Genomic DNA, 24,678 nt, shown 5'->3' with positions numbered 1-24,678 from the left:
ACTTTCTGAAATGACAATATGAAAATGAACTGCACAATTACTAGAAACGTGCACCTTTGATATTATACAATTTGCATACAAAACCATTCTGGAAAAATAAGAAATCCAAGATGTTTCCAACTTTCTCGCATACATACTCCCATATACTGTATGTTGTAACTCGCTTTGTAATATTCTATATTCTGGTATCTGCAAATAAATCATTTACTTGCTCTCACATCTTAAAGATAACAACAAATAAAGATTCGTAAACTACATAATGCAGTAGTAGTCCTTGGTGTAATTAATAATGACGCTGAAATGTCAAATAAATCAAAAATCGAACAAAATAAGGATAAATAAATACTCATAACTTTCTTATGTATTTAAACAATCTTCCTTTGTTTTCTAAAGTAGAAAGTAATAGAGGTTTACAATTATATATAATGATGAGTAAATGCTGCAATATTATCATGTGGTAAACCATCCCTTCAATACACCGGCCTGATGTTGTAATACATCAAATTAAAAAAGAACATTTATTGGCTGATGATAGGTTGTAGACTATAGGCTACATCATAATGCATAAATAACATATTTCGCAATTAAGAAAAAATATAAACATGTTTTTAGAGAATTATTTAACTCGTGACAGATAAATGATGATATTTTGAGGTGAATGTAACTTGTTGGTGATGCTCGTGTGTGCAGTTGCAGTAGTGACGGCTGGGACTCACACACACTCACACACACACACTGATCCACACTCCTGTCTGTCTGCTCGGACTAAACGTGGCCTCATGATTTCCACCGGAGTCCTTTACCTTCCTCTTTCATTTCCCTCCTTCAGATTTACCGGGGTGGATTACTGATAGACTATCCGGACGGTACGTGGCGGTACATGTTGCTATTTGAATGAATTGGTGACAAAGGCTCTGTTGTTTAGCTGCGGTTTGCTAGCCCTGGTCTCATTAAAGCAGCATTAGCAGTTAGCAGCAGGTAACTGTGTCAGTCAAAACATGCAAAACAGTTTGTGGTTAGCACAGTATCGTCCACAGATGGTTAAAACCGTCCCTGCGTGAGTGTTTGCACGTGAATTGCTTTTTATTAGCAGCTCAGGTGATGTTAAGCTAGTCAGTCTGTATGGAAATACATTAGCTTATCTTGTTTAGTCAGGATTTTTAGACGGCTGCTTATATCTCATTGAACGTTAAAATCCCGCTAAAGAGCCGCTAAATGGTGATTTTGTGTGTTTGTTTGTTTGTGTGTTTGCAGACGGTGGTGGTGGTACGATGGAAGCGGAGTTGGGCGCTGACAGCGCCCGCAGAAAGATGGAGGCGGCGGGCGAAGTGCTCGAGATCCTGCCGCTGGAGATGTACGATTCAGCCCGGGCGAAAATAGCGGCAAATCTGCGATGGCTGTTCGCCAAAGCCTTCGGTATCGGTGAGTTATATTCTTTGTGGACGATGCCTTACAGATGTGTTAACCACTTTATCTACAAACACACTTAAAACAAGACAGTGTGTTACAACGGGTGCTTGTGTGGCATCACTATGGTATTTGGAGAAACCGTGTTCAGGTACGTTGGTTTTGTATGTATAGGGTCAAAAAAGCAGGTTGAATTTGCAAAGAAAACATGATATTTCCTTTATACACAAATCAATAAATGCAACAAAAATCGTATTACCTAACCAAAACAATGATGCAAGGTACAATGGCTGTGACTGCTTTAAGAACTCTTATAGAACAGGGTTTTTTGTGGCGCCGTGCAATTTCCACATAGTTTTTTGGTTTACAAACAAAGTTTATTCAACTTAAAGGTGCAGTTTGTGATTTACAGCGGCCACTAGCGTTGTATTAGAGCAACGAATCTCTCAGTCCACACATGACGGTGGCCACCACAGTACAAAAAGATGTCGTCGGCTGCGACGGCACGTCTTCTCATGTTGACGCAGGGAAGAGATCGTGCGGGCATTAGAAAGAGTGATGTCTTATTTATTACATGAAATAAAGGGCCTGTGGATTTTAAGTAATAAGGATAAAAGTCCGGACCTGAATTCATGTTATAAAGACTTTCCAGTTAGGAACTGCGGTACTAAGGGTTTTAGCGGAGAAACTCATGGAGATACTTTACAACAGAGAGATGTTGGAGAGAAAGATCGTCGAAAAATGACCCCCGAGGAAGTCGCTTTGATTTGGATCGGTATGTGCATAACATCGGTTTTCTGTTTGTTAGAACCAAGATATGTTGTTGTTGTAATATTAGCTGTGCGAAGGTGCAGTTTTGAGCGTCATTAGCCAGGTTTCTATTACAGATGCGATGCGATTAAAGTGTATTTTCATTCTTCTCGCGATAAGTCATTCTGGTCGTACTTATTTGTACGTTTTATGGCAGGTTGCAAACAAACTTTAGTGTATAGTGCCACTTAATGTGATGAAAGAGTCAACATGTCTTTATTTCCTTTAATATTTTCATGTTACCTTGCTGTTCCTAATAAAGCTCCATACTGCCGTCACTCGTTTTCATGCATTTGGGCCATCATATAAGATATTACTTCACGTGAATTCCTAACGTTCCCAAATGTTCTGCCAAAACATACCGCGAATGGTCATGTGACTTGTAAATATCACAAAAAAGTGTTTCCATTGCAGTTTTGCGAAATATCGTATTGCATGAAAAACACCTGCGACACATGGGAGTTTTCGAGAAATGTTACGTATTTTCAATGCTATTTCAAATTGTGCATTTTGAATGCTAATGGAAACATGGCTTGTGTTTATCTGGAACATATATACATGTATGTGCATGTTTTATAAATACAAAATTGATATGCACAGTACACAGGCATATATTTGGTAAACACAAACTTTTATTCTGGATGCGATTGCGGTTATTCGTTGACACTGTCTGTATTAATGACGTAAGCGTTCACGTGTAGATTTTTTTCGGTGTGGTTGTTTTGGTTGGGAGTGTGTCTGAATGAATACACTGATGTGCTATTTGACGGACAGGATCAAAAGCATTTGTTTCATCTGCAGAGCTTGCACAACTGAAGTGTTGTGGATGAACAGGAAACAGGGTTTTCCTAATTCCCTGTCAGCAGATTTGGTGTACTTTCTGTGTGCCCCACCTCCACAAACATTTGTTTCTCATTTCAGTGTTCAAAAGTTATGCTATACCTTGCACTGTGCTTTATCTTAATTCTAAAGGCAAGCATTTGTTTGTCTGTTTATAATGTGCATAAGGAACAACAATACACATTTACACAGAATTACACACATTTGGACCCATTTTCAATGGGACAAGACTCATAATAATATGGATTATTATGGATCCCATCTTCCCTGTTATCCTATTCAAACTTTCTTTATGAATACTGCCTGTTTTGTATTATTAGTAAACTGAGTACACAGAGTGTCAAATGGATGTTAATTTAATTTGAGTGTTTTGGTTTCGTTTGCCGTCGATAAATAACATTAAAACTATTAGCATTATATTGGCCATCTTGACCTCTAGATATAAGTATCGGTCACCCATGTGGCTCAACCACTTCTGAATACCTGAATATGGAAAACTAATGCTCATGTTTGCTCTTGGTGTATATTTAGCCTCTGACCTCATACCAGTCACTAATGACTATTACATATGAGCACAGCAATATGGGATCAGACTTTATGTGGGTGTCACTTTTTAGACCCAGAGACAGCGCTATTGCTCGGTTCCCCGATCAAAAAATCTTATAAGAATATCAATCTTGAGGAAAGAATTTCTATTGGAGGATTCATTCACAACATGTTACCCCTGTCTGCCATCATCCTGAAACACGGAAACTGTCTCGCTGCTGTTGAATGTTTTATTTTCAGTCCCTCTGTCATTGCAGGGTGTCAGCCTACAACAACAAGGCCTGGTAATGACATATCATGTAAATATGGGCTTTATTTTGGTTTATTATATCATCATCTTTAGGTGTCAGATTTGTCACTTTCTGTTATTTGAGGTTGATGTGAGGTTTTGCCGTCCCACTGTTGGCATGAAGTGCTTTGTCCTCTTTTTCCTCCATAGCCCCTATTATCCCAAGAATATTGCTTTAGTCTTGAGGTTGTTTGGTCTGGTAATTGGCCTGAATGATGCAGGCCATGTGCCTATTTGTTCTCAGGAATGGCCCGCTTTTGAGGATCTGTTTAGCTTGCGTTGTGCTTTAGATGTTAAAAAGAATGCTTTAAGCAACCCGTGCATGTGGCAGAGAGGTTTGTAACAAAGCAGACGGCTCCACGTGGATACCACAGTGGGCAGGTGTGTATGCGTGATGGATGATTGGACCCCGTGTCATTACATTTAATGATAGGATACTCCTGGGAGACACCGGTACAGGCGGTGTAAATGTATGTGTGTATTTGCGGCACGTGTGAATGGAGCAATGGCTGTCCGGACTGCGGCACGTCTGTGTTTGAGCCGTATGGTTGCAGCCAAACCTCATCTGCCAGTGCTCATGTTTGTCTGCGCAGGAAATCTGCAGGGCTTTTCACACCATCTCTCTATTGTCTAGACTCTAGAGGTACTTTTGGCAACAAAGGAACAGCTCACGAACGGATTGGATGTTGCGCTGGTGGTTTTCCCCAGATGTCCATTCAGACAAATCGTATGCAATAATTGCAATTTCAAGTTTTACATAAAATAGTTTTATCTTTTATTCTGCTATCACATCAGATAGTTGTACCTAATGCATCCACTTATGTTCATTTGATAATTTTTTAAAAACGTTTAGGTGCAGTTTTGAGCTCTTTTAAGCAATGTTATTAATGGTTCTTTGGAATAAGCCACCATATACTATTAATCTCTATTTTGTTTTCGTTCCTGACAGATCACATCCCAGAGGACCTGCGAGACCCTTTCTACACGGACCAGTACGAGCAGGAGCACATCAAGCCTCCCGTGATCCACTTGCTGTTGTCCTGTGAGCTGTATTGTCGCGTGTGCGCCCTCATTCTTAAAGGAGACCAAGCGGCCTCCCTGCAGTCCCACCTATCGGTCATCCAGGCTCTGTCTCGCAAAGGCATCTATGTCATGGAAGGAGACGACACGCCTGTCACAGACTCTGATCTGACCTGCCAGCCAATTAAAATGGTGAGCTGCGTTCATCATGTCTTTACCATTTTATACGTATTTCTGCCTTCTCCAATAACAGTGTACATTGAGATACAGCGAGACATGCAAGCTGTGGTTTATCTTTTGTCCTTGCTGTTGTAGATCTCTGAATTCCCATCAGGAGAAATCTGGTATTGTTGCCTTTGTCCTGTCGGCCATGGGCAGGCATATGCAGCTCTTTATTTTTCTCTTTCCCTTCATGCCCAGCCGCCGCATTAACCTGTCCAAACATCGAGTTGAAGAAGTAAATCAGTAGCCCGGAGCCGAGTGGATTTCATTGATTCACAGTGAGATTGTTTGAAGAAGTGAATGTCTGTGAATCAGCATTGTCCACCCACTCGTGCTTTTATCACTTCGCATGCAAATCCGTATAGTGCAGTCCAGTCACACCCTGTACAGAGCTCAGTGTGCTTTGATCCACACAAACCTGTTAGATGGAACGAGTGGTTTTGTGGTATGTAGGTGCAGCTTTTTTTTGTTTATGTGTTTTCTTTTCAACTTTGTTTTGACACACATGCTAGCTATATGTACAGTCATATGGCTTCATCTAATGTGACACATTTGCATAGTGGCCTCTGGGCAGCCTCTTCAATCTCTTGTGGCGTGAAGGTTTAATGTCTTCCTGCTAGATCACTAACTTTTGTGCACACTGTATACATATATTGCAGAAGTAGTACACATAGTATGCAGTTTGTATAGCCGGTAATCAGTCATATTTAAGCCCTGAAAGCCATTATGAAACCGCACAGTTTTGACTTCTGTTCAAGTGCCTGTAAATCTAAATGTGTTTCTGTGTTTATTTATAGCCAAGTGTTTTTTCCACAGAATCCGGAGCCCGGTGTTGTTTGATATGTTTCCCAGGGAGCACACTTCCTCTCTTTCTGATCCATCACAGTACAATCTGCAGGCATTTACTTGTCTGTAAAAAGAGACTCATCGGCTGAGATTTTGCTGATGTGTACCATCAACTCGTATGAACAAGCAAGGTTTACTGGTGTGGCGGTTGCTATGGTAACCGATTAAGTCTCACAAAAAGACTGAATAAGGGAACCGAGGGCGCGACGCGCTTGGTGTATTTTGTAATGGTTTATTCCTGGATGAAATCTGTAAGTGATGAGGTCGTTCTCAGGGCTGTGACCAGCATTTTCCTCAAAGTGGAATGTTACGTTTTTTTCATTTCATGAGAAAGACCAGAATATTTTGTTAGCTGTCTTCTCAGATCTCCTGTATGGTATCAAATAAATGTTTTACATTTCACATATTTCATCTTGGTTCTCAGCAAACAGGCTGTCGCTCTTTCCGAAATGCTCTGATTGGTCTGTTGTGATTGGCAAATCCAGCGTTATATATCCATCATTTGCATGACAACAAAAACCACACTTCTGCAACCTGAACAAAACACATAGATGTGTGTGCTCTTTCTCTCGCTGGTGGATGTGTGGCCGTGCTTTTCCTGGAGTTGTCTAATAAGGGACTAAGAAAAGACATTCCCAAACCTATACGAACCTTCTGGGAGTGTATTAAGCACAGAAATACTTCATACTTCACACTCGAATTTTGACAAGTTGATCATGTCAAACATGAGAAGCCAGCACGTTTTACAGTGTAAAGAAGTCAGAATAGCATTTCACCCGCCTTTAAAAAGTGATTTCTGTTAAAGAGAAAATCTCCCTTTACTGTGAACTATGTTCGCTGGAACTTTGTAGATGTTTTTTATACTCAAACAGATGCATTATACACAACTAAAGTAAAAAAACCTGCAACCCTTTTAAATACACTGTTACATATAAAGTTAACTCTGCAATCCGTATTTTGGGAGGGTAAAACAATTCTCGGATATCTTGCTCACTGTGAATTATTACACTCTGTGAGTGATATTGTTCTTTCCTCTGTTGTGCACTACAGAGTTCTCATATTCCCATGATCGATGCTTTGATGATGGCTTACACCGTGGAGATGATCAGCATTGAGAAGGTTGTGACCTGCGTGAAGCGGTTCTCCACGTTTAGTGCCTCTAAGGAGCTTCCATTTGACCTCGAGGATGCTATGGTCTTCTGGATCAACAAGGTGTGTGGACTTCAGTCAAGTCAATATAATGTTCTGGGCCCATATTTCTAAATCCTCTAAGAGAGCTCTTAATTCTACGTAGGAGTCTTAGCTTAAATTCAATTCAGGACCAATCTGAGAGCAACTCTGAGCAAGGAAAAGACAAACACTTTTATCTTTGTGAGGAGGCGGGGTTGACCCGGTTGCTATGTATGACAGAGTCTTTCAAAGACTGATATGTTGGCCAAGAAGGAAGGAGTCATTGTTTGTATTTTTCCTGTTTTACCGTACTCACTCACGCACACACACACTTTATTTACCATGCTGTTAATATCAACTTATTTGATAGAAGAGGAACAGTGACACAATAAGTTTCTGTAAGTGCTGTAATTGTTTGTATGATCACTATAGAAGGTTGTGACAGAAGCAAATCTCTGCTGCAGCTGCATTTCTTCAGTTGCTTTATATGTTAATGTTGTGGTTTCTTCTGTTTCTGGAGATGTTAGTGTGTCTCTAATAGGATAGATCGCAAACATGAACCCTGCACGATCTAATGTGTTGTGTCTTATTAACTCTCTAACTGACTGTCATTCAATTCAATGTCATTTTATTGTATAGCACTTTTACAATTTGCATTGCATCGAAGCAGCTATATAAGAAAACCAAGAGAAACACACAAAACAAAAACAATACAAATAGTTAGTCTTATCTTTACCAGGATCTTTTCATTTTAAGGGATACGCCCACATTTCTAATAATTTTCTTAGAGTTTTGTCATTAGGAGCAACTCTAAGATTTTTCATTAATACGGGCCCTGGTGTTTAGTTTTGAACAGTTCATGGTGTATCAATACGAATCATGATGACCTGCCTTTGAACTTAAATGCACAGTGATATGGAACACACAGCCTAGCAGGTTAGTATGTAATAAACATCAAGTTTTGCTATTCATGTTCCGTCCATTCATATTTTTATGCTAGCATTGAGACTTCTGCCAGTACTTTAAAGGACCAGTGTGTCATTTTTGGAAGATCAATTGACAGAAATGCAATGTAATAACTGTGTTCAGAGGAGTTTAAAGACCTTACATAATGAAGTGATTTGTTTTAATGACATTAGAATGAGCTATTTCTATCTACATACACTGCGGGTCCACATACATGGCATTCGTCCTGTTGTTTCTACGGTAGCCCTAAACGGACAAACTGCTCTACAGAGCTTTGGTAAAAACGTTATCTCCTTCTGTAAAGAAGCGAAAATGCCACAACACCTTAGTCTTGTATCAGCCACCGTAGTGCCTCGAAATGGAGGAGTGAGCGGTGAAGTGAGCTGTTGTTTGCAACACACAACCTCACCGTTAGATGCTGCTAAATTTCATACACCGGGTTGTCTGTTTTGAATCAGTTTATATCTTTATATGTATTACAGGTGAACCTGAAAATGAGAGAGATCACAGAGAAGGAGCACAAATCAAAGCAACATCTGCTGGAATCCCCCAGTCAACAGAAGGTACCACATACTCTACAATGTGTTTTCCGCAAGCATTGTAAAACTCTTTAATTCTACACTTAGTGTTAACATTTGCCTCAGGGAATCCCATTACAAGCGGACAAATTGCATTACGTCAGATGTGTCCTGGATAAAAGAGTCTAGCAGTCAGCCCCTGGTGGTGGATACTGTAACTACATCATTAAAGGCAGCATCTATCTTGTATATTATATTTACATGACAATTTACATATTATATTGTGTAAGAAATGTTTTACCGTGACATTATTGCTCTTGGATCTTTAGAGTAGTCAGTAAGGGCTTGTTGCCTTAGTCATTTGTCCCCAAATTGACCCCTTAAGGTCAACGTTAACACTCCTTATGGCAATGATGTAATATCTTCAGTGGCATCACCCTCTTTCTCCTCTAACCTCATAGCAGGGTCACATCTGTCTACTCTTTTCCTCCCTGACTTTACATCCTCTCTGCTCCTCTCCCCGTCTCTCTCCCTCTAACCTCCTCCCTCGCTACTCGGATAGTCTCCCTCAAAATGGTATTGGAAACTAGTACCTGTAAGTTGGCTGTGAGTGAGTTCATCTCCACTGCACGCGTAGTATGTGTCGTTCTGAACGCACACCATCATCGCTCGGGTCACGCTTTTAACTGATCAGAGCACACCGGTACGCACTTCCGTACCGGTGGCTCGCGCTACCTTATATAAGCACCAAAATATCTTCGAATACATGATGCTGAGCGCCTTTGTGCGAGCACATCTTTCCCTCAGCTTACCTCATTTCTGTGCTATGGCAGTCATTTCCATTTGTCTGGTTCTTGTTTAGTCTGTACCTCAACTTAATTTTCGCACCGGCCAATTGCATGCTGGTTGCTTCAGAGAAGGGATGTCAAAGGATCTGGTACTTGTGTGCCAGGTTGATACTAAAACTAAAACACTCATGAGTAGCACAAACATCCTCAATGTCCATTCTACTCTTTTCTTTTATCCTTACATGTCTAGCTTTTATTACGTCTATGTGTAGGAAATGGATGACCGTTCTTGGGGCCTCATATATATATAACTTTAAATGGATTTCATTTTTTGGAAGATTTTTTGTGCATGGAAAATTGCAATGTTTATACATCAGGCCCCTTTTGTACTTTTCTGCTGAACTGTTGATGGCCAAGATTTTGATAAACACTGACACAACCATAAATCCCAGCTGTGTAGAGGGTTTTTGTATATTGTGTGTCTTTCCGGGTTTGCTTTTAAATTATGCAACCAAGTTGCATAGACGCTCTGATCCTTAGACGTGTGTCCCTAGTTCTCGTTTGTTGTGTTAAACATGTTGTGGCCGTTCACTGTGCTGTGTTGTCTCTTTAAGGAAAAGTTCATCAAACTTCAGTCATTGACTCACTCTCATCAAACTTGTATCATTTTTTTCTGTAGAGCACTAAAGAAGTTTGGCTAGTTTTTGAGCTGCTTCCATAAAACAAAAGTGAATGGGGACTGACACAAGTTTTAACATTTAACTGCACACATTTGAATTATTTTCTCTTTCCTGTTGACTTGTATTACAGTGTATAGTTGTATTATAACTTGTATTGTATTATAGTGTGTGAGTAAATTTAGATAAATCAGTTTTGGACCCCATTCACTTTGGCATAGAGGATAACAATTCCACATACCAAAAGTAACTTTCTGAATTACAGCAAGTAGGTGACTGACAGTTTGGGTTCTTTGGTTTGTCACTTTCAGGTACGCTATCGGCGGGATCACACCTCAGGTAGACAGCTGCCATACTTCCCCGTGCTGGAGGATCTGATCCGGGACGTGTGTGATGGTGCTGCCCTACTGACCATAGTCCATTACTACTGCCCATACCTGATGAAGCTTGATGGTACAACAATCTTGGGCTGAAACACTTTATAACTTTGTCAACTTTAACTTTCAAAGTTAAAAAAGTTTGCACATTCTGTGTACCTGTTGGGACATCAACAACACATTTATATCTGATCATTTTTGTTCTCGCCTGTTGTTGTTTTATTCTTCTGCATTGCCACCTGAGCTCACAATGGCTTTGTTTATTTTCGTGATACTTCAACTCTCAGGCAAATATTGACCACATTTGGATTCAGCCCTTTGTTAAGCGCTCATGAATGCCAAAAACTTGAATGCCTGAGGAAAGCGTGTTTGCCAACCTTCTCTTTTATGTGATCTGCAGATATCTGCTTGAAAGAGGTGACCTCAATAGCAGACAGCCTTTATAATATCCAGTTGCTGAAGGAGTTTGCCATTGAATACCTCAACAAATGCTTCTATTTGACTTTGGAGGACATGTTGTACGCACCTCCTGTGCTCAAGGTGTGGTATTCATTATGCATCTCATAAGATTCTTGATTTTCATATGGTTCTTTTTGGGATTCTCACGTCTTTGAATTCGTCCTGCAGCACAATGTCATGGTGTTTATTGCGGAGCTCTTCTGGTGGTTTGAAATAGTCAAACCTGAGTTTGTCCAACCACGTGACGTTCAAGAATTTAAAGATGGTGAGGAATGTTTTGGCTGTGGCATTGACAAAGTGTCTGATTTTGATGTAAACATTTGTTGGATATGTTCTGGTTATATTTGTCTTAAGATTTAGCAACAAGCCATGATAATTTTCCTTCATTTATAGGCTTTCGTATTATTAATGTGAGTTACGTTTTAACATTCTTATTTCAGAAAGAGCAATGACACAGCCCAAGAGCGCCAGGCCTTCTGTGCCCATCTCCAACGCCACCAAACGTAGCTTTCTGGTGTCTCCTGGCGCAGCTGATCCCACTCTTCCTGTCCAGAACAGCCCGGAAGTTTGTAACAGGTACTTCCTGCATCCTGAAGAATCTGAGCCTCTGTAAGTGCTTCATGGTTTGTCTCTTTTTTTTTGTTTGAAACCGTCTAACATCTTTTATCAGATTTGTACGCTGTATACATTAAAAACAAAAGCTTGCTTAAAATGTACGCTTTGTTGTACTGTGTCCTATGTCTCATGAAATCGACATATGTTACATTGGACGTTTACACTTTTCATTGCACAGTAATTTGGCACACAAGCAATGAAAAGAATGAACATGCTCGTCCATATTTGGACTTTTGTTTTCTAATAGGCTCTGGCATGTCTGTGATTCACATTTGAATCATTTTTTTTTTGCCTGTTCATGTTGTGTGTTTTTCCACATACTCCGAAGGGACGGCACTGCCTTGCTCTTTTTCTATTCCCCACAGGCTGAAACGTACACAAGTTACTCTGATATCAAACGCATTTCTTTGTATCTGCTTTATAGCTGCAGCATGACATGGACATCCTTTATTGTGCAAAGCCAGGCTGTTTGTCCATATTTGTCCAGCCACATGGAAAATGCATGGTGTCAGTTACGATTAGATTTTGGTTTGATGGATCATTGCCCCTAATGTGTGCTGGTGGTTTGCCAACTCTGTGTTCTGCTTGTTGTTTCAGTAATAAGGGGAGTTCCAGCTTTAGCCCCTCTCATCCACTTTTGCCATTGAGACAAAGACAGAAGAAGAATCAGTCGGGGGATGAGAACTCGGGTAAAACTTCCTTTGCCATTAAAATGAGAACATACCAATTTACTAGATATAATTTGAGTTTTAATGTGGCTGTTTACGTTGAAGAAAATTCATAATTTTATTTTCGATTGGGTAGTTTGCACAGACACTTTTTCAGAGCTATACATAAATTAGGGCCATATCATTTTTAGTTTACCTAAATTTGTTTTATTTTTTCCAAGTTCTGTGCATCGTATTTTTTTAACTATACAATAGAGGTATATGTGTCCACATAAATTATTGTGTTATAGTATTATTTACTATAGTAAACCACGGTAAAATTGTATTTGTATAAATCTTACTATAGTACACTACAGTGTTTACTACAGTTTATAAATTTACTACAAGGGTACTACAATTTCCTTTCGCAAATACTACAGTATTTTTTCGTCTGAGTTTAGTTAACGGGACCTTTATTTTGACGGGGTCATCACTAGAAGTTGAGTTTTAGTGAGCTTGACGAAAGCTGTACTCAAACAGTTAAATTCTAGTAATATAAACCTTGGAGATGAAGTTCATGTGTTTATATCTTTATACAGTGCACACAAATCCTCACAAGTATGTAATTCACTCAGATACGCAGAACAGCCACATGACATATTTAAATAATTCTGCGTCCACATCTAGTTATATGGACTCAATGCGCTGCGCCATTGATTAATGTCACACACAATACAAGCACGACCACAACAAACGCAGATCACACAAACACGCAGCTCTTTCCATGCACCTATTCTTATTATTCTTAGCACAGACCGATCTTTTTCTTAGTACTGTCAAAAACAATTCTAGTTACTTGTCCGGTCGGGCAAGTAAAATTCTCTCTCACTTCCCAAACAAAACATTTGTCCCTGACAAGCAGACAAGCGTTAATGTCGAGCCCTGCTTTTACCGAACCTTGAAGAAAACAATTTTGCTCACAGAAAAGACAGTTTTTCTATCATGGACATGTTTTATAGAAATGTTCACTACCTTAATGCAAAAAAATTAGATTTGTTTTCAGCAGGGTGCTTATTTAAATAATAAAAACATTGCATTACAGTATTAAGTATGAGAAATTACTATCACAGTAATGAGTTTCCTATCAGAATCATGATTAAGAACAACAAAAATGTATAAATATAACAAACGTAATCATTAAGCTAATGAGAATGTTCTTAATTTTTTCCTCAGATTTTTGTTTGGGTGAAATGTATTTATATAAGAGATGTCAACGCAGCACTTTTCTGTCATTTATAGTGTAACTACCATAGAAACCAGGATATAAAATTCTCTGTCTTGTGGATTTTTTAAAAGCTTGTAGAAATCGCTCCAACTCTTTTACTCTAGAAGGCCACGCCAGAGGATCCATGGCTTGGTCAGAAAAAAGGCAGAGGTACAAAACTGCTAATAAATATCAAAACACTTTGTTCAAGAAAGTAGTTTATATTTGGTCTGATAATGCTTCCCTTTACTTTGTGATCAGGCCACTGTCACAGCTAAACCGGTATGTTCTCCACTCTGCTACGGACAGTGATGCTGACTTGGCCTCGGGCGAAAGCGTCAGCCTGACTTGCTCCATCAGTGAGGACAGTCTGGCCTCCACTGTCACACCCAAACACCAGATCCATTCGAGTCAGGCCAATGTTAGACGGGTCAATGGTCATAGTCTATTGGGTAATGTAAACATGGATGAAGAGGATGAGCTGGTAGCTATTGCCAGGGCAGAGTCATCTAAGAATGACATCACCCTGACAAACTCTGAGGACCCAGAGCGCCAGAGTGCCACCCCTGGTGCTAAATCAGGCATTTGGGGAAGACCGGAAGAGGCATCCTCTGATTCCCAAACTGCCAGTTTTTTCCTGGAACCTCTGATGCCTGCAGTTCTCAGACAAGCGAAAGAGAAGTCCATTTGCCTAAATAAAGAGGAAGAGTCGGGAGAAGTGCGGCAGCGAGGGTCTGCTCGGAGAGCTGCTGGAGGAGATGGCCTCAATTCATCTTCCAGGCGAAGACCTTCAAATACCCTTAACCGAACCTTTACCCCCAACACCAGCTTTGAGTTTGACACGACTATTGAACCCAAATCCAGGGAATTGGTGCCTCCAGCCTCGCAAGCTTTCAGACCACTGGTGACTAGCAGCGTTGAGCCGTCTGCTGAGCGCTTACCCGGGTTTTACCTTCACCAATCTGTTCCTGAGGACAAGAGGCATGTCCAAGCATGGGAAGTACACCCAGGATCTGATTTAGAAACCGTGGAGACAATCGAAGAGCAGGATGCGGAACTCACCGAAGAGCTTCATCCAGACAAGAAACGGTTACGCGAGGAGGACGAAGAGTCAGCCAAACTGCGTGAAGACATGAGTGTGAAAGAACACGAGGACAAGGACGGTGGCAGCAGGTGTTCTAGCCCAGGTCAGCAATCGCAAGTCAGTAGTGTGGCCAGCGGCAGCATCCGCATGACCAGTTTTGCCGAACGCAAAATGCTGAGATTTGGTAGCAACCAAGACATCCGCTCCAGCGCCAGCAGTTCACAGCGGACAACACCAGACGGCTCCGAGAGTTGCCCCCTTCCTCCGACCTTCTGGAGGATGAAGAGGGACCAGAGCCCTACATCACAGAGCAAGGACGGCACTAACATGCTGGCCTCCGAACTCGTTCAGCTTCACATGCAACTGGAAGAAAAGCGACGTGCAATTGAATCCCAGAAGAAAAAGATGGAGATCTTTACGGCAAGAAAACGGCTTAAGCTTGGGAAGGCGGCGTTCCTGCACATAGTGAAAAAAGGGAAGAGCGACACTCTCCCTCAGCCTCCGAAGTCCGAGTACTATGTGAGAGAAGGTGAGAAAAGGTATGAAGAGAAGGAGAAGTCATCAAAAGACGACTCCTGTGTTGATGCTGTGAGAGATGGTTGCAAAGAGGCTGAAGAGTCAGAGAAGGCTTCTCTTGAATGGGCGGGTGGCGGGACGGTTTCCCCTAGTGCCTTAGATACGGATGAGGAAATCGATATGAACGAGTGCAACCGATCTATTGAGCTGCTGAACGAGGCTATAGGTAACATTCAGCAGCAGATGATGCAGCTTTCGCTCCAGCAGGAATTGATCATGAACCAGAACCTGCAGTCTCCAACGGGGGCTGCTTCGGCACCAAACGGTGACCAAAGTAGTGAACAGAGGGTCAGAGCTCCTGTACATTTCGTAGAGCCGAGTGGCAGCCCAGTGGTACGAAAACCGCCCAAACTTAGTTCGGCACGATCCCGTTCCAAACCTTCTGACCTGTTGCTGGTTAAAGATCATGGTAAAGGGCAGAACAGCTCCACTCCCACACCTACAGACAGTCCCAGGTCCATTCCAGAGGGCAGGATCCCCATAGCAGAACCTGAGGATTGGAGACAAAGCTCTTTAAAAAAAGAGAAAGAGAATCAGAAAAACACTACATTCCACCTTAACGATGAAGCTAACTTGAGAACGGTATCTAGAGAACCGAGTTCTGTAGCACTTGGGATCACTTACGACGAATCAATGTCCTCAAGAGACCCCGAGGCTACGTTTGATCATGGGCCAGCGGAGGATGTCTCAGAGGATGTGTCTAGGGGGAAGGCCAATCTTATTGAAGTTGACTTGTCTGACTTGGCTGCCAATTCTGAAGATGAAAGTGCCACTGTATTGGATGTCACTGGTGATGAAGCTGACGGGGACAAGAAACCTGGCATGGGCTTCTTTTTCAAGGTAGGTGCTATTAAGCATTTATCTTTAAAGGAACATGGATTGTAGTGTTGTTATGCCAAAAAAATTACATTTCACTTTAGACCTACATTTTATTAGTACTATGACTGTAGCTTCCACCTGGTGTTGGAGATTTAAACAACCTTAACCTAGTCTAGTTCACCAAAATATTTGTCAATACTAAATTATGAAATCAAGTCAAAGTATTTTTGTTTTTACTTGTATAATATTTAATTATACACGAATAATAAATATTGAATATCATTTTATTTGCATTAAAATGTTTTTTTATAAATCATTTTGCAATTAATTAATATTTTAAATATTACCAGATAATTCATGCTTGTTTGTAACAATTTTACATTAATGATTAATACAAAACCAATATTATTTCATTGGTAATAACATGTTTCTATTATTTGATAATTTTGTACATTCATATTTAAAATATTAACAGATAATTGATGCTTGTTTGTATAATAATAATAATTATTTGTTTATATTTTTATACATAACAGTTTAATGAATATTATTTCATTTGTATCGTTATAGTATTTTATACTTATGTAAATAGTTAATATTTTAAATATTAACAGACCATTAATGTTTGTTTGTTTGTATATTAATAGTAATTACTATTCTTTGAAATAAAACTATTCACAAATAAATGTTTCAGTTGTCCCTTATAGTCCCTTTGGACTTCACTATATATTTAAAAATGTGGAAAGAGCTCTTATGGAGTCGTGTAAAAAATTGCCAAATGCATTAATGTAAATATTGAATCGTACTCTTACATTTGTCCTGATATGTCTGCAGGACGAGCAGAAGGCAGAGGATGAACTGGCCAAAAAGCGAGCAGCATTTCTGCTAAAACAACAGAGGAAAGCAGAAGAAGCTCGTCTCCGCAAACAACAGCTCGAGGCTGAAAGCGAACTTAAAAGAGATGAAGCCAGGTATGAACTGCAACTGACGTGTTCTCCATCAGCGCTGTTGTTAGACTAAACACAAAGTTTCTCTCTACATCATCTGTTTTGTTTCCTAAATTCCAGACGGAAAGCTGAAGAGGACAGAATGAGAAAAGAGGAGGAGAAAGCCAGGAGAGAGTTGATCAAACAGGACTATCTGAGACGGAAACAGCAAGAGATATTCGAGGAGCAAGAACAGCCCAAACCCAAGGCTAAACCTAAAAAGCAAAGGCCGAAGTCTGTGCTGAAGGATGTCGTCACGCTTCCCAGAAGCCCTGCTGCGAGTAAGTGTTCAACCATAAAACCGATTTCATGTTTTTTCCTGGCAGTTCTTTCAAACGGTTAACAGCATTGTGTCTTTGTAGCTGTGAAGCTGTGTTCTTCACCAGATGAAAATCTCCTCAATGCCCAGTCTGGTTCTAATCTGTCTCTGGCCTCTGTGGCCACCACTGAACCAGACAGCGTCAACTCAGGAGGGGCGGGATCTCAACGGTAAGTCCCTCCCACTGTCCAATAGGGTGTGTCCTGATTTATGCATCGCTTTGATTAGTTTCTGTTCCACTCGACTGACCTCCAACTGTGTCAATGCGCTTTAATGTGACTGCTTGTTATCAGAGGCGAATCAGTGGAGTCATTTCCAGGCCTCAGTCGCAACTCAAGTCGCACTACGGAGAGGGATTGGGACAACGGTTCCACTGCGTCTTCCATTACATCCACATCCATGGCGGAATATACAGGTGAGTTCTTTCACTTTCCAATCTGGAGGGAGGAAATAAACGGAGATTTTTCCGTGGATGGACTACTGCTTAGCAGTGACGGCGTGATGGTAAGCATTAGTGAATTATTTTTACTACTGGATATTCCTCAGCACCAGGGCAACATTCTGTGTTTACATCAGCAGTAGCAGGCTGGGTTTTCTCAACCGTGTGCACTGGTATATTAAGGCGCGCGTCAGTTTATATCCCAGAAGACAGCAGTGGCGGTTCAGGGAGTTCTAGCTTAAAGGGCAGTTTTTATGTTTGCTTGCTTATTGACCACTAACTGCAAATGCATCGTGTTTTTATTTATTAGTTTTTATTCAGATATAAGCATAAGGGCAGTGTTATTCAAAATCTGTAATGTATGAAACAAAGTCAATTTTGTTTATTAGGCATTATGCGGTGAGTGTACAAGTACTTCTGTTTATGTTATTGATCTTGGTTAGAACAGAAATTTAATAATTATTAATTTAATTTATTACAATATACTATGGTTGCTTTATTCTAATCACAGACACATTTGACTTTAGAATAAAATATTAAATGCTCTCTCATTTGTAATTCACTTTGGTATAAGCGGTGAATAAAATAAATGCAAATCATTCATCACTGACATGAAATATGATGTCACAGCATGAACTCTTAACCATGTAAGGTAAGACGATTCGGAAGGAGACCATGAAGGTTAACTTTAGATGTTGTACTGTAGAGATGGATGAGGTTTACTGGAGATTTTAAACCTGGAGTCTGAGGAATTCCAGTACTCATGTGAGCTCTATGTTTGCCTCAGAGTTAAAAACAGCCCATCAAAGTATATTTCCCGAGTCATTGATTATGTGGCTGCCTTTATTTCTTCTCTAGTTCTGATATAGATTATTTTGAATTTATTTTGATCACTGTAGGACCGAAGCTTTTCAAGGAGCCGAGTGCAAAATCCAACAAGCCGATAATCCACAACGCAATCGCTCATTGCTGTTTAGCAGGAAAAGTGAACGAGCCGCATAAGAATTCCATTCTTGAGGTGGGTGAACAGATTTTCTTCTGCTTTATGGATCTCAGCACTGATCCAGCGGCCCACATTACATTTTATATCTACAATTGCGGGAAAAATGTAAATCATTTAATCAGGATTTCTAGATGTATTGTGGTCATTCCAGTCGTGGAAGTGTGTGTGAGTGACGTGAAGACATCCAACAGCGATGTGAAAGATTTTTGAACTTGAAGTTTAGGAGAAATATTGTTAGTAGTTCACAGAACGAAATAAAAATGTCCGTATATTGAAATGTGTTAAAAAGGGTCCTGAACTAAAGAATCTGCCTCATTTATCCTTTAGATATTGGAGAAGTGCGAATCCAACCACCTGATGATTCTGTTCCGCGACAGCGGCTGCCAGTTTCGAGCCCTTTATTCTTATTTCCCGGACACGGAGGAGATTCACAAGCTCACCGGTACAGGGCCCAAGAGCATCACTAAAAAGATGATAGACAAACTCTACAAGTACAGCTCGGACCGCAAGCAGTTCAACGTAATCCCTGCAAAGACTGTGTCTGTCAGCGTGGACGCGCTGACCATTCTTAACCACCTGTGGCAGGCCAAAAGACCAGCGGTGCCAAAAAAGAGCGTCAAGTGAAAGCGACAGGGTGATCGCACACGAGTTTGCATTGAGGAGACCGTCTGGACAGGGGAGCAGTCGACGTGCACTTCATTTGAATGTGTTTTGGGTTGAAGTACTTTATCCACAATCCGTGGCATTTTTACACGATTCGTTTTTTTTCGTTACTTGAAGTATTTATTGGTTTAGCACTGATTCGCTCATAAAGACAAAGAACTTCCCCAAGATTGTTTGTTATGCGTTTTCTCTCTTTTTCGCGAGGGTCCTGTTATCTTTCTTCTACTCTCTTGAAAAAAACAACTTTGCTGCCTTTTGAGGGACTCGAAACAATGTAAAAAAATTGCCTTTCAATCACCCTTTTTGTCTCCAACGTGCTGCTCCTCTTCTGTTGTCAACGGGACAATCCCGAGGACACAAACTGTTGGCCTTCATGTCTATTTATTCAGTGCTTTTAAAAGAGCAAATGAGCTGTAGCCCAGTTTTTGTAAACACTAACAGACCTGAATCGATGTTCTTCTGTTCTCCTGGAACGGTAGTGACCTCTCTGCTGGACGAGTCTGTACTATGGTGCACTTATAGTGTTTTAGTGCTTTATTTTCATGCAATGTAACCATGTTGATGTCGGCACTGGAGCTTTCATGCAGATGAGCAGCATGCTCTGTTATGAAGAGTAAACGCTGTAAACGTTTCGAATGACAGTATTTAATATATTCATAATCGGTTGCTTCCTGTGCTGTCGCTGTGTAGTTATTTACCAAGGGTTGAAAACATTCCTCGGAGAACCAAGTGTCAACGCTGTCGAGAACACTCACGCAAGCCTCATTCGGTGTGGAGATCCAATCGAGTGTTGCACATGCACTTTAACTGTTTGGCTCGTGTGTAGATGGGGTAGAATTTTAAAGGGCTTTACTAAAACCGTTTGGCTTTGGATTTTGTTGAAGGTTAGTCGAAGGTACTCGCCTTGTAAACACTATTAATGCAGAATAGAGTAAACTGACATACTACTGTTTCCAAATTCTAGATGTTAGACTCGTCTACAACATTTTGTTCACTTTTAATTGCAGTTTTGTATATTATGGGTGCTTTTATATTAACTAAAAGAATGTAATGATGTCGGTCACTTTTTTAACTACTTTCCATACTTGGTCATTCTGCTTCCTTTATCATACCATTATTTATTTTAAATGAGACTCTGAGAATAATAAATATTTCAAGTCAATAAATTCATTCTTATTTGTTTTGTTTGCTTTCATTGTTGACATTTTTCATCTCTCACCCACTTTGAGTTTTAGTATGTTATGCTTTGCACACATTAGTGAGCTTTGCCTCAAATATTAGTGTGATGATATAATGATAGCTTTAGCGGTGTTGGGTGATTGTTGGTGGGTTTCTTACTGGGGGTCTCGTGACGGATGTCCCAGCATCACCCAGCTGGAACACTTCACGCTCACCTGTATCCTTGGCAAACTACTGTGGTTATATTTGTATCCTGGCAACTGGCAGTTAAAGCACAGCGGGTGGTTTTGTGGGTCAGGTATTCAGTGGATGAATGGTCAATACACAGAAGACTGAAGGCATTTTCTATGATTTTCAAGATGCACGGTGAGTTTTAATGCCGTTTCATTTGGCCTTGACTTTACAATTTATTAAATCCTGATGTTTAAATGGCTTCATTTATTCATTTCTTTGCCTAGCTCTTCTTGTTTTAATAGTTTTCCAGTGCATAAATGTAGCATGGCTTCAATCCTGTATATATACAGAAACGGACTATGTTTGCAAGGAGATTCCAAGAGGTAAGAGGAACAAGAAAAATTTAGACTATCGACTTTGAAAATAAAATGGGATTTGTATTATGTTGCATAATGAATTGCCAACATTCGATGTCTATATTTGAACATTCCGTATGTACATTTATAGAAACTGAATAAGTTTGTAACCGAGAAGTAAATTTCATTTTTCAAAATTATGAAAGGAATTAATAAAGCTAAACCCTAACATTATAAAAACAAATATACAGCTGCAGAAAAAAATATTTCAAAATCAGGTGTGTTTTGGTAAAATTATCATTTTTGTTTCATTCTGTGAACAGAATATCTGTTTCAAGAGTCAATACAAATATTGTTTCTTTTTGCATTTATTTGCAGAAAATGAAAACTTAAGAAACAGGTTGACATAACAGAAAGGATTCTCAGGATTTTTTTCAGACCTCAAATACTGCAAAGAAAACAACTTCATATTTACTACTAAGCAATACAACAGTAATATTTGTACATGTGTTTATGAAAAGTTCCAAAGTTCATTTTCTCCCAGTTTTTATGTGTCTTGTCGTGCTTTCACATTGCTGTTGGAAGACTTTGTCACCCCTGAGGTTTGATTTTGTTGAAATTCAACAGACACTGGACTGGAATGATCACAATACACCTAGAAATTGTTGAATAGTCTCTTAAGTTTTTTCCGCGGCTGTATATTGTGTCGGCACAGGTCACATGTTGAGAGTTCAAGCATACCTGTTTTGCCCTTCAATACATATTGTAACTTTTTATTGTGATATATCAAGCCACGATAGAACGCTTCTACCCTAATTTTACTTACACTTATATAACATTTTTTTTGTCTTTCTAGATTATCCTGCTGGCCTGACATCTATGATTCTCTTTGTGAGTGATTTGGGAGAAATCAACTCGTCTATGTTTAACAGTACAAACCTGACCTCTGTGACCAGTTTAACCATGACCCAAGCCGGGGTCAGCGCAGTGGCACCACAAACCTTCAATAAGTTCCACAACCTCAAAACTCTCATTTTGGACAGTAATCGTCTTTCTCATGTCTCTTCTCAATGGTTCAGTCATCCTGAGGCACTTGAAACCCTCCGACTGTCAAATAATAAAATAACTACATTGGATCATAATTCTCTTTCTGGGATGACAAATCTGCTCGCTTTAAACTTGTCTCGGAATTATATTTACGATGTTGCTCTGAACAGCTTTATGGGTATGAGTAAACTAAGGCAACTGGATCTGTCCAACAATAACCTGACCAATCTGAGTGTTGATGTGTTGCGTCCCCTCAACGGCACCAAGATCCGTCTGGATGGAAACCGCTGGGACTGTTCGTGCTCTGTACAGGATTTTGCAAACTTCCTTAGAGGTATATGACCATTTCCATCTCACTTTTTAAAATAGGTTTTATTTACATTGTATTATTACAAATTTTGATGATATTTAAGCGACGGTTTGCCCAAAACAAAGACTCTAAACCTCATTCAAAGGTTCTCTACAGTATAAAATAAAAATACTTGATTTAGGAGAAAACATTGACTAGTTCATATGCATTTTGCAATGCAAGCAGGGCAATTTGTTGTAGCTATTTTACGACTTCTTAAAATCTCATTCAAACATTTAGTTTGATCTACCTTCACTCCTGCTTTTATAAATAATCATCTGTGTTTGTACAATTTACACGGTGTTGTGTAAAATAGTTAAAATTTCCCTCAATATCAGCTTAAAATGTGTGCTTTAGTCTATACTAAAGCTTTCTATACTTGGTACAATTTATCCTATAAAGTAGCTTTTAATATACCATTCTCGCTTTGTGAGAATTCATAAAACCGAAGACAAGTTGGATAAACTGAATAAAATGTCTGTTTCTTGCATAATGTTATTTCTAAACATGTCCACAATGGACATTCTGCCAAAACTCTTTATATCCAAGTCAAGATGACGAAAGCATTTTTATTTTGGGTGGACCATCCCTGTAACTTCACACAAACCCTTTTAAATGTCTAAAAACCTTTAAATAGCAAGTTTATAAATACATCCAGGTCTGCAGAATGCCTCTCTGTTGGAGAATGAGATGATGGTGTCCTGCAGAAGCCCTCCGGAGTTGAAAGGTAAACCTGTTTGGCAGGTGCCAGAGTGTAATATCCTAACACCAGTGAGCCAAACAACTGAACATCCCACCACCACGAGCCCCATCACCGGCCGTCCCGCCACTGGAGGTCCTACCAGTACAACCAAACCCCTTTCAATGAAACCTTCCACTTTAATCAGTTTAATTGGTAGGTGCTAATGATTTAATGCTTCTTTTTACTTCTTACCTGCATTCAATAATGTTGATAACAGCTACTTTTGTCAACCAGTGGTACTTTGTGCCCTGGTACTTGTCATCTGTGTCCTTTCAGTGTTGTATCATCGGAAACGAGAGAGGAAACATCGACAAACCGTTAAACCTTCTCCAGCGACCACAGAGAGAGAAACAACAAAGGACAACAGAAGAGGAGTTCAATCTAGAATTCTTGAACCGACAGAAAACGCCACAACACGGATGTTACTGAGGTCACACCAGACGAGAGCTGCAGATGAGATGACGTCACAGGTTTATCACATTTATTCTTCAGGGATCTATCAAAGCAGAGAGCCCATTAAGCGCGTCAGCTCCGCCGGTCCAATTCTCTGTTCGACGTTTTCTAAAAAGATGGAGAAGGAAGCGGACATTGTAAAAGTCAGCACAACGAAGCAAGATGAGTATTACGACGGACACGTGAGATCAGAACATCAGGAGGAAAACTTGAGCGTGAATGCTGTAGGCGTGTGTGAGGGGGCGGAGCATACGAATGATGGACAAATGAGAAAAAAGTTGGATGAGCAAAATACAAGCTTGAAGGATGAGGTCTGTAATACCACCGAGACGGTGGGGTCACTTGATGATGGACTAGATAAAGAAACTTATGAGACTACAGCTGGAACAAGTATGGGCTGTGAGGTGAAAACCTACGAGGAACGACTTGATCATGACTTAATAGAAGATGCAGATGCAAACCAAGCTATTCCACATGGAGAACGTAGCACTGACCAGGTTTTGGAGAACGAGGAGAACTTACCTTACCTCACCATTGGTGCAGATCCAGAAAACCAGACCTCTGTGGTTGAACAAAACACCGCTCCAGACGGGAACAGATCTGGACCTTCTCGATCCCTTCGACGTGTTCTGACTTGGCCCCCGACTGCGGTCCAATGGAAGAAGCAGTGGATACAAAACGAGCACGTGCTCAATGTCTTTCCCAAACTTATATTTGTAACCGGTTACATGCCGTTTCGGCAAAGCGTTTATCCCACAACCCTCCCAGTTGCCCCACAGTTCAACGCTCTGGAGTTTTTACCAGAAAACACACTCCCACGAGAAGATGTCAGAGTTGTTATTGATGGAGACACTCGCTGGGGAAACGTCGAGTCATGCACTCGGAGAATCCTGGATTTCGATGCCCAAGAGTCCTTGTCTGGTAATACATCACCGGGGATGGATGTCAGAAACATATCAACAGGGGAAACTTGGAGGTCAGTCTTATTTTCCCAAAACTCACCTGTTGACGAGAGTGGTGCCCACTCT

The 24,678-nt window shown here is 40.3% G+C and overlaps 1 protein-coding gene across 4 annotated transcripts; it reads left to right on the top strand.

The window, feature by feature from the left end:
* Window positions 1-673: 673 nt before the first annotated feature.
* On the top strand, window positions 674-20,539 carry camsap1b (calmodulin regulated spectrin-associated protein 1b). 4 transcript variants are annotated; one of them, XM_079483191.1, is made up of 18 exons: window positions 674-866; window positions 1,255-1,422; window positions 4,842-5,104; window positions 7,031-7,192; window positions 8,599-8,679; window positions 10,411-10,552; window positions 10,877-11,016; window positions 11,104-11,200; window positions 11,376-11,544; window positions 12,148-12,239; window positions 13,587-13,632; window positions 13,723-15,961; window positions 16,775-16,911; window positions 17,008-17,207; window positions 17,289-17,415; window positions 17,539-17,660; window positions 18,584-18,702; window positions 19,015-20,539. In XM_079483191.1, the coding sequence occupies exons 2-18, from the start codon at window positions 1,272-1,274 to the stop codon at window positions 19,309-19,311; spliced, it is 4,584 nt and encodes a 1,527-aa protein (XP_079339317.1). In that variant the 5' UTR covers window positions 674-866; window positions 1,255-1,271; the 3' UTR covers window positions 19,312-20,539. The 4 variants fall into 4 exon arrangements, with proteins under 4 accessions (XP_079339317.1, XP_079339316.1, XP_079339319.1 ...); XM_079483190.1 differs by having other exon boundaries at window positions 13,554-13,632; window positions 19,015-20,533; XM_079483193.1 differs by having other exon boundaries at window positions 677-866; window positions 11,376-11,511.
* The last annotated feature ends 4,139 nt before the right edge of the window (window positions 20,540-24,678 follow it).

The sequence above is a fragment of the Barbatula barbatula genome, assembly GCF_947034865.1.
Source record: "Barbatula barbatula genome assembly, chromosome: 2".
Lineage (NCBI taxonomy): Eukaryota > Metazoa > Chordata > Actinopteri > Cypriniformes > Nemacheilidae > Barbatula > Barbatula barbatula.
Note: the sequence above shows the minus strand (reverse complement) of the source record. Positions and strands in the feature narration are given on the sequence as shown.

What these genes read in the sequence shown, in the direction of transcription:
- camsap1b (XM_079483190.1), top strand. Translation starts at nt 1,272, where the DNA reads ATGGAAGCGGAGTTGGGCGCTGACAGCGCCCGCAGAAAGATGGAGGCG. An exon ending in CGTTCAAGAATTTAAAGATG is followed by an intron (nt 11,201 to 11,375) that starts GTGAGGAATGTT and finishes TTCTTATTTCAG; the next exon opens with AAAGAGCAATGACACAGCCC. An exon ending in GGAGGGGCGGGATCTCAACG is followed by an intron (nt 17,416 to 17,538) that starts GTAAGTCCCTCC and finishes GCTTGTTATCAG; the next exon opens with AGGCGAATCAGTGGAGTCAT.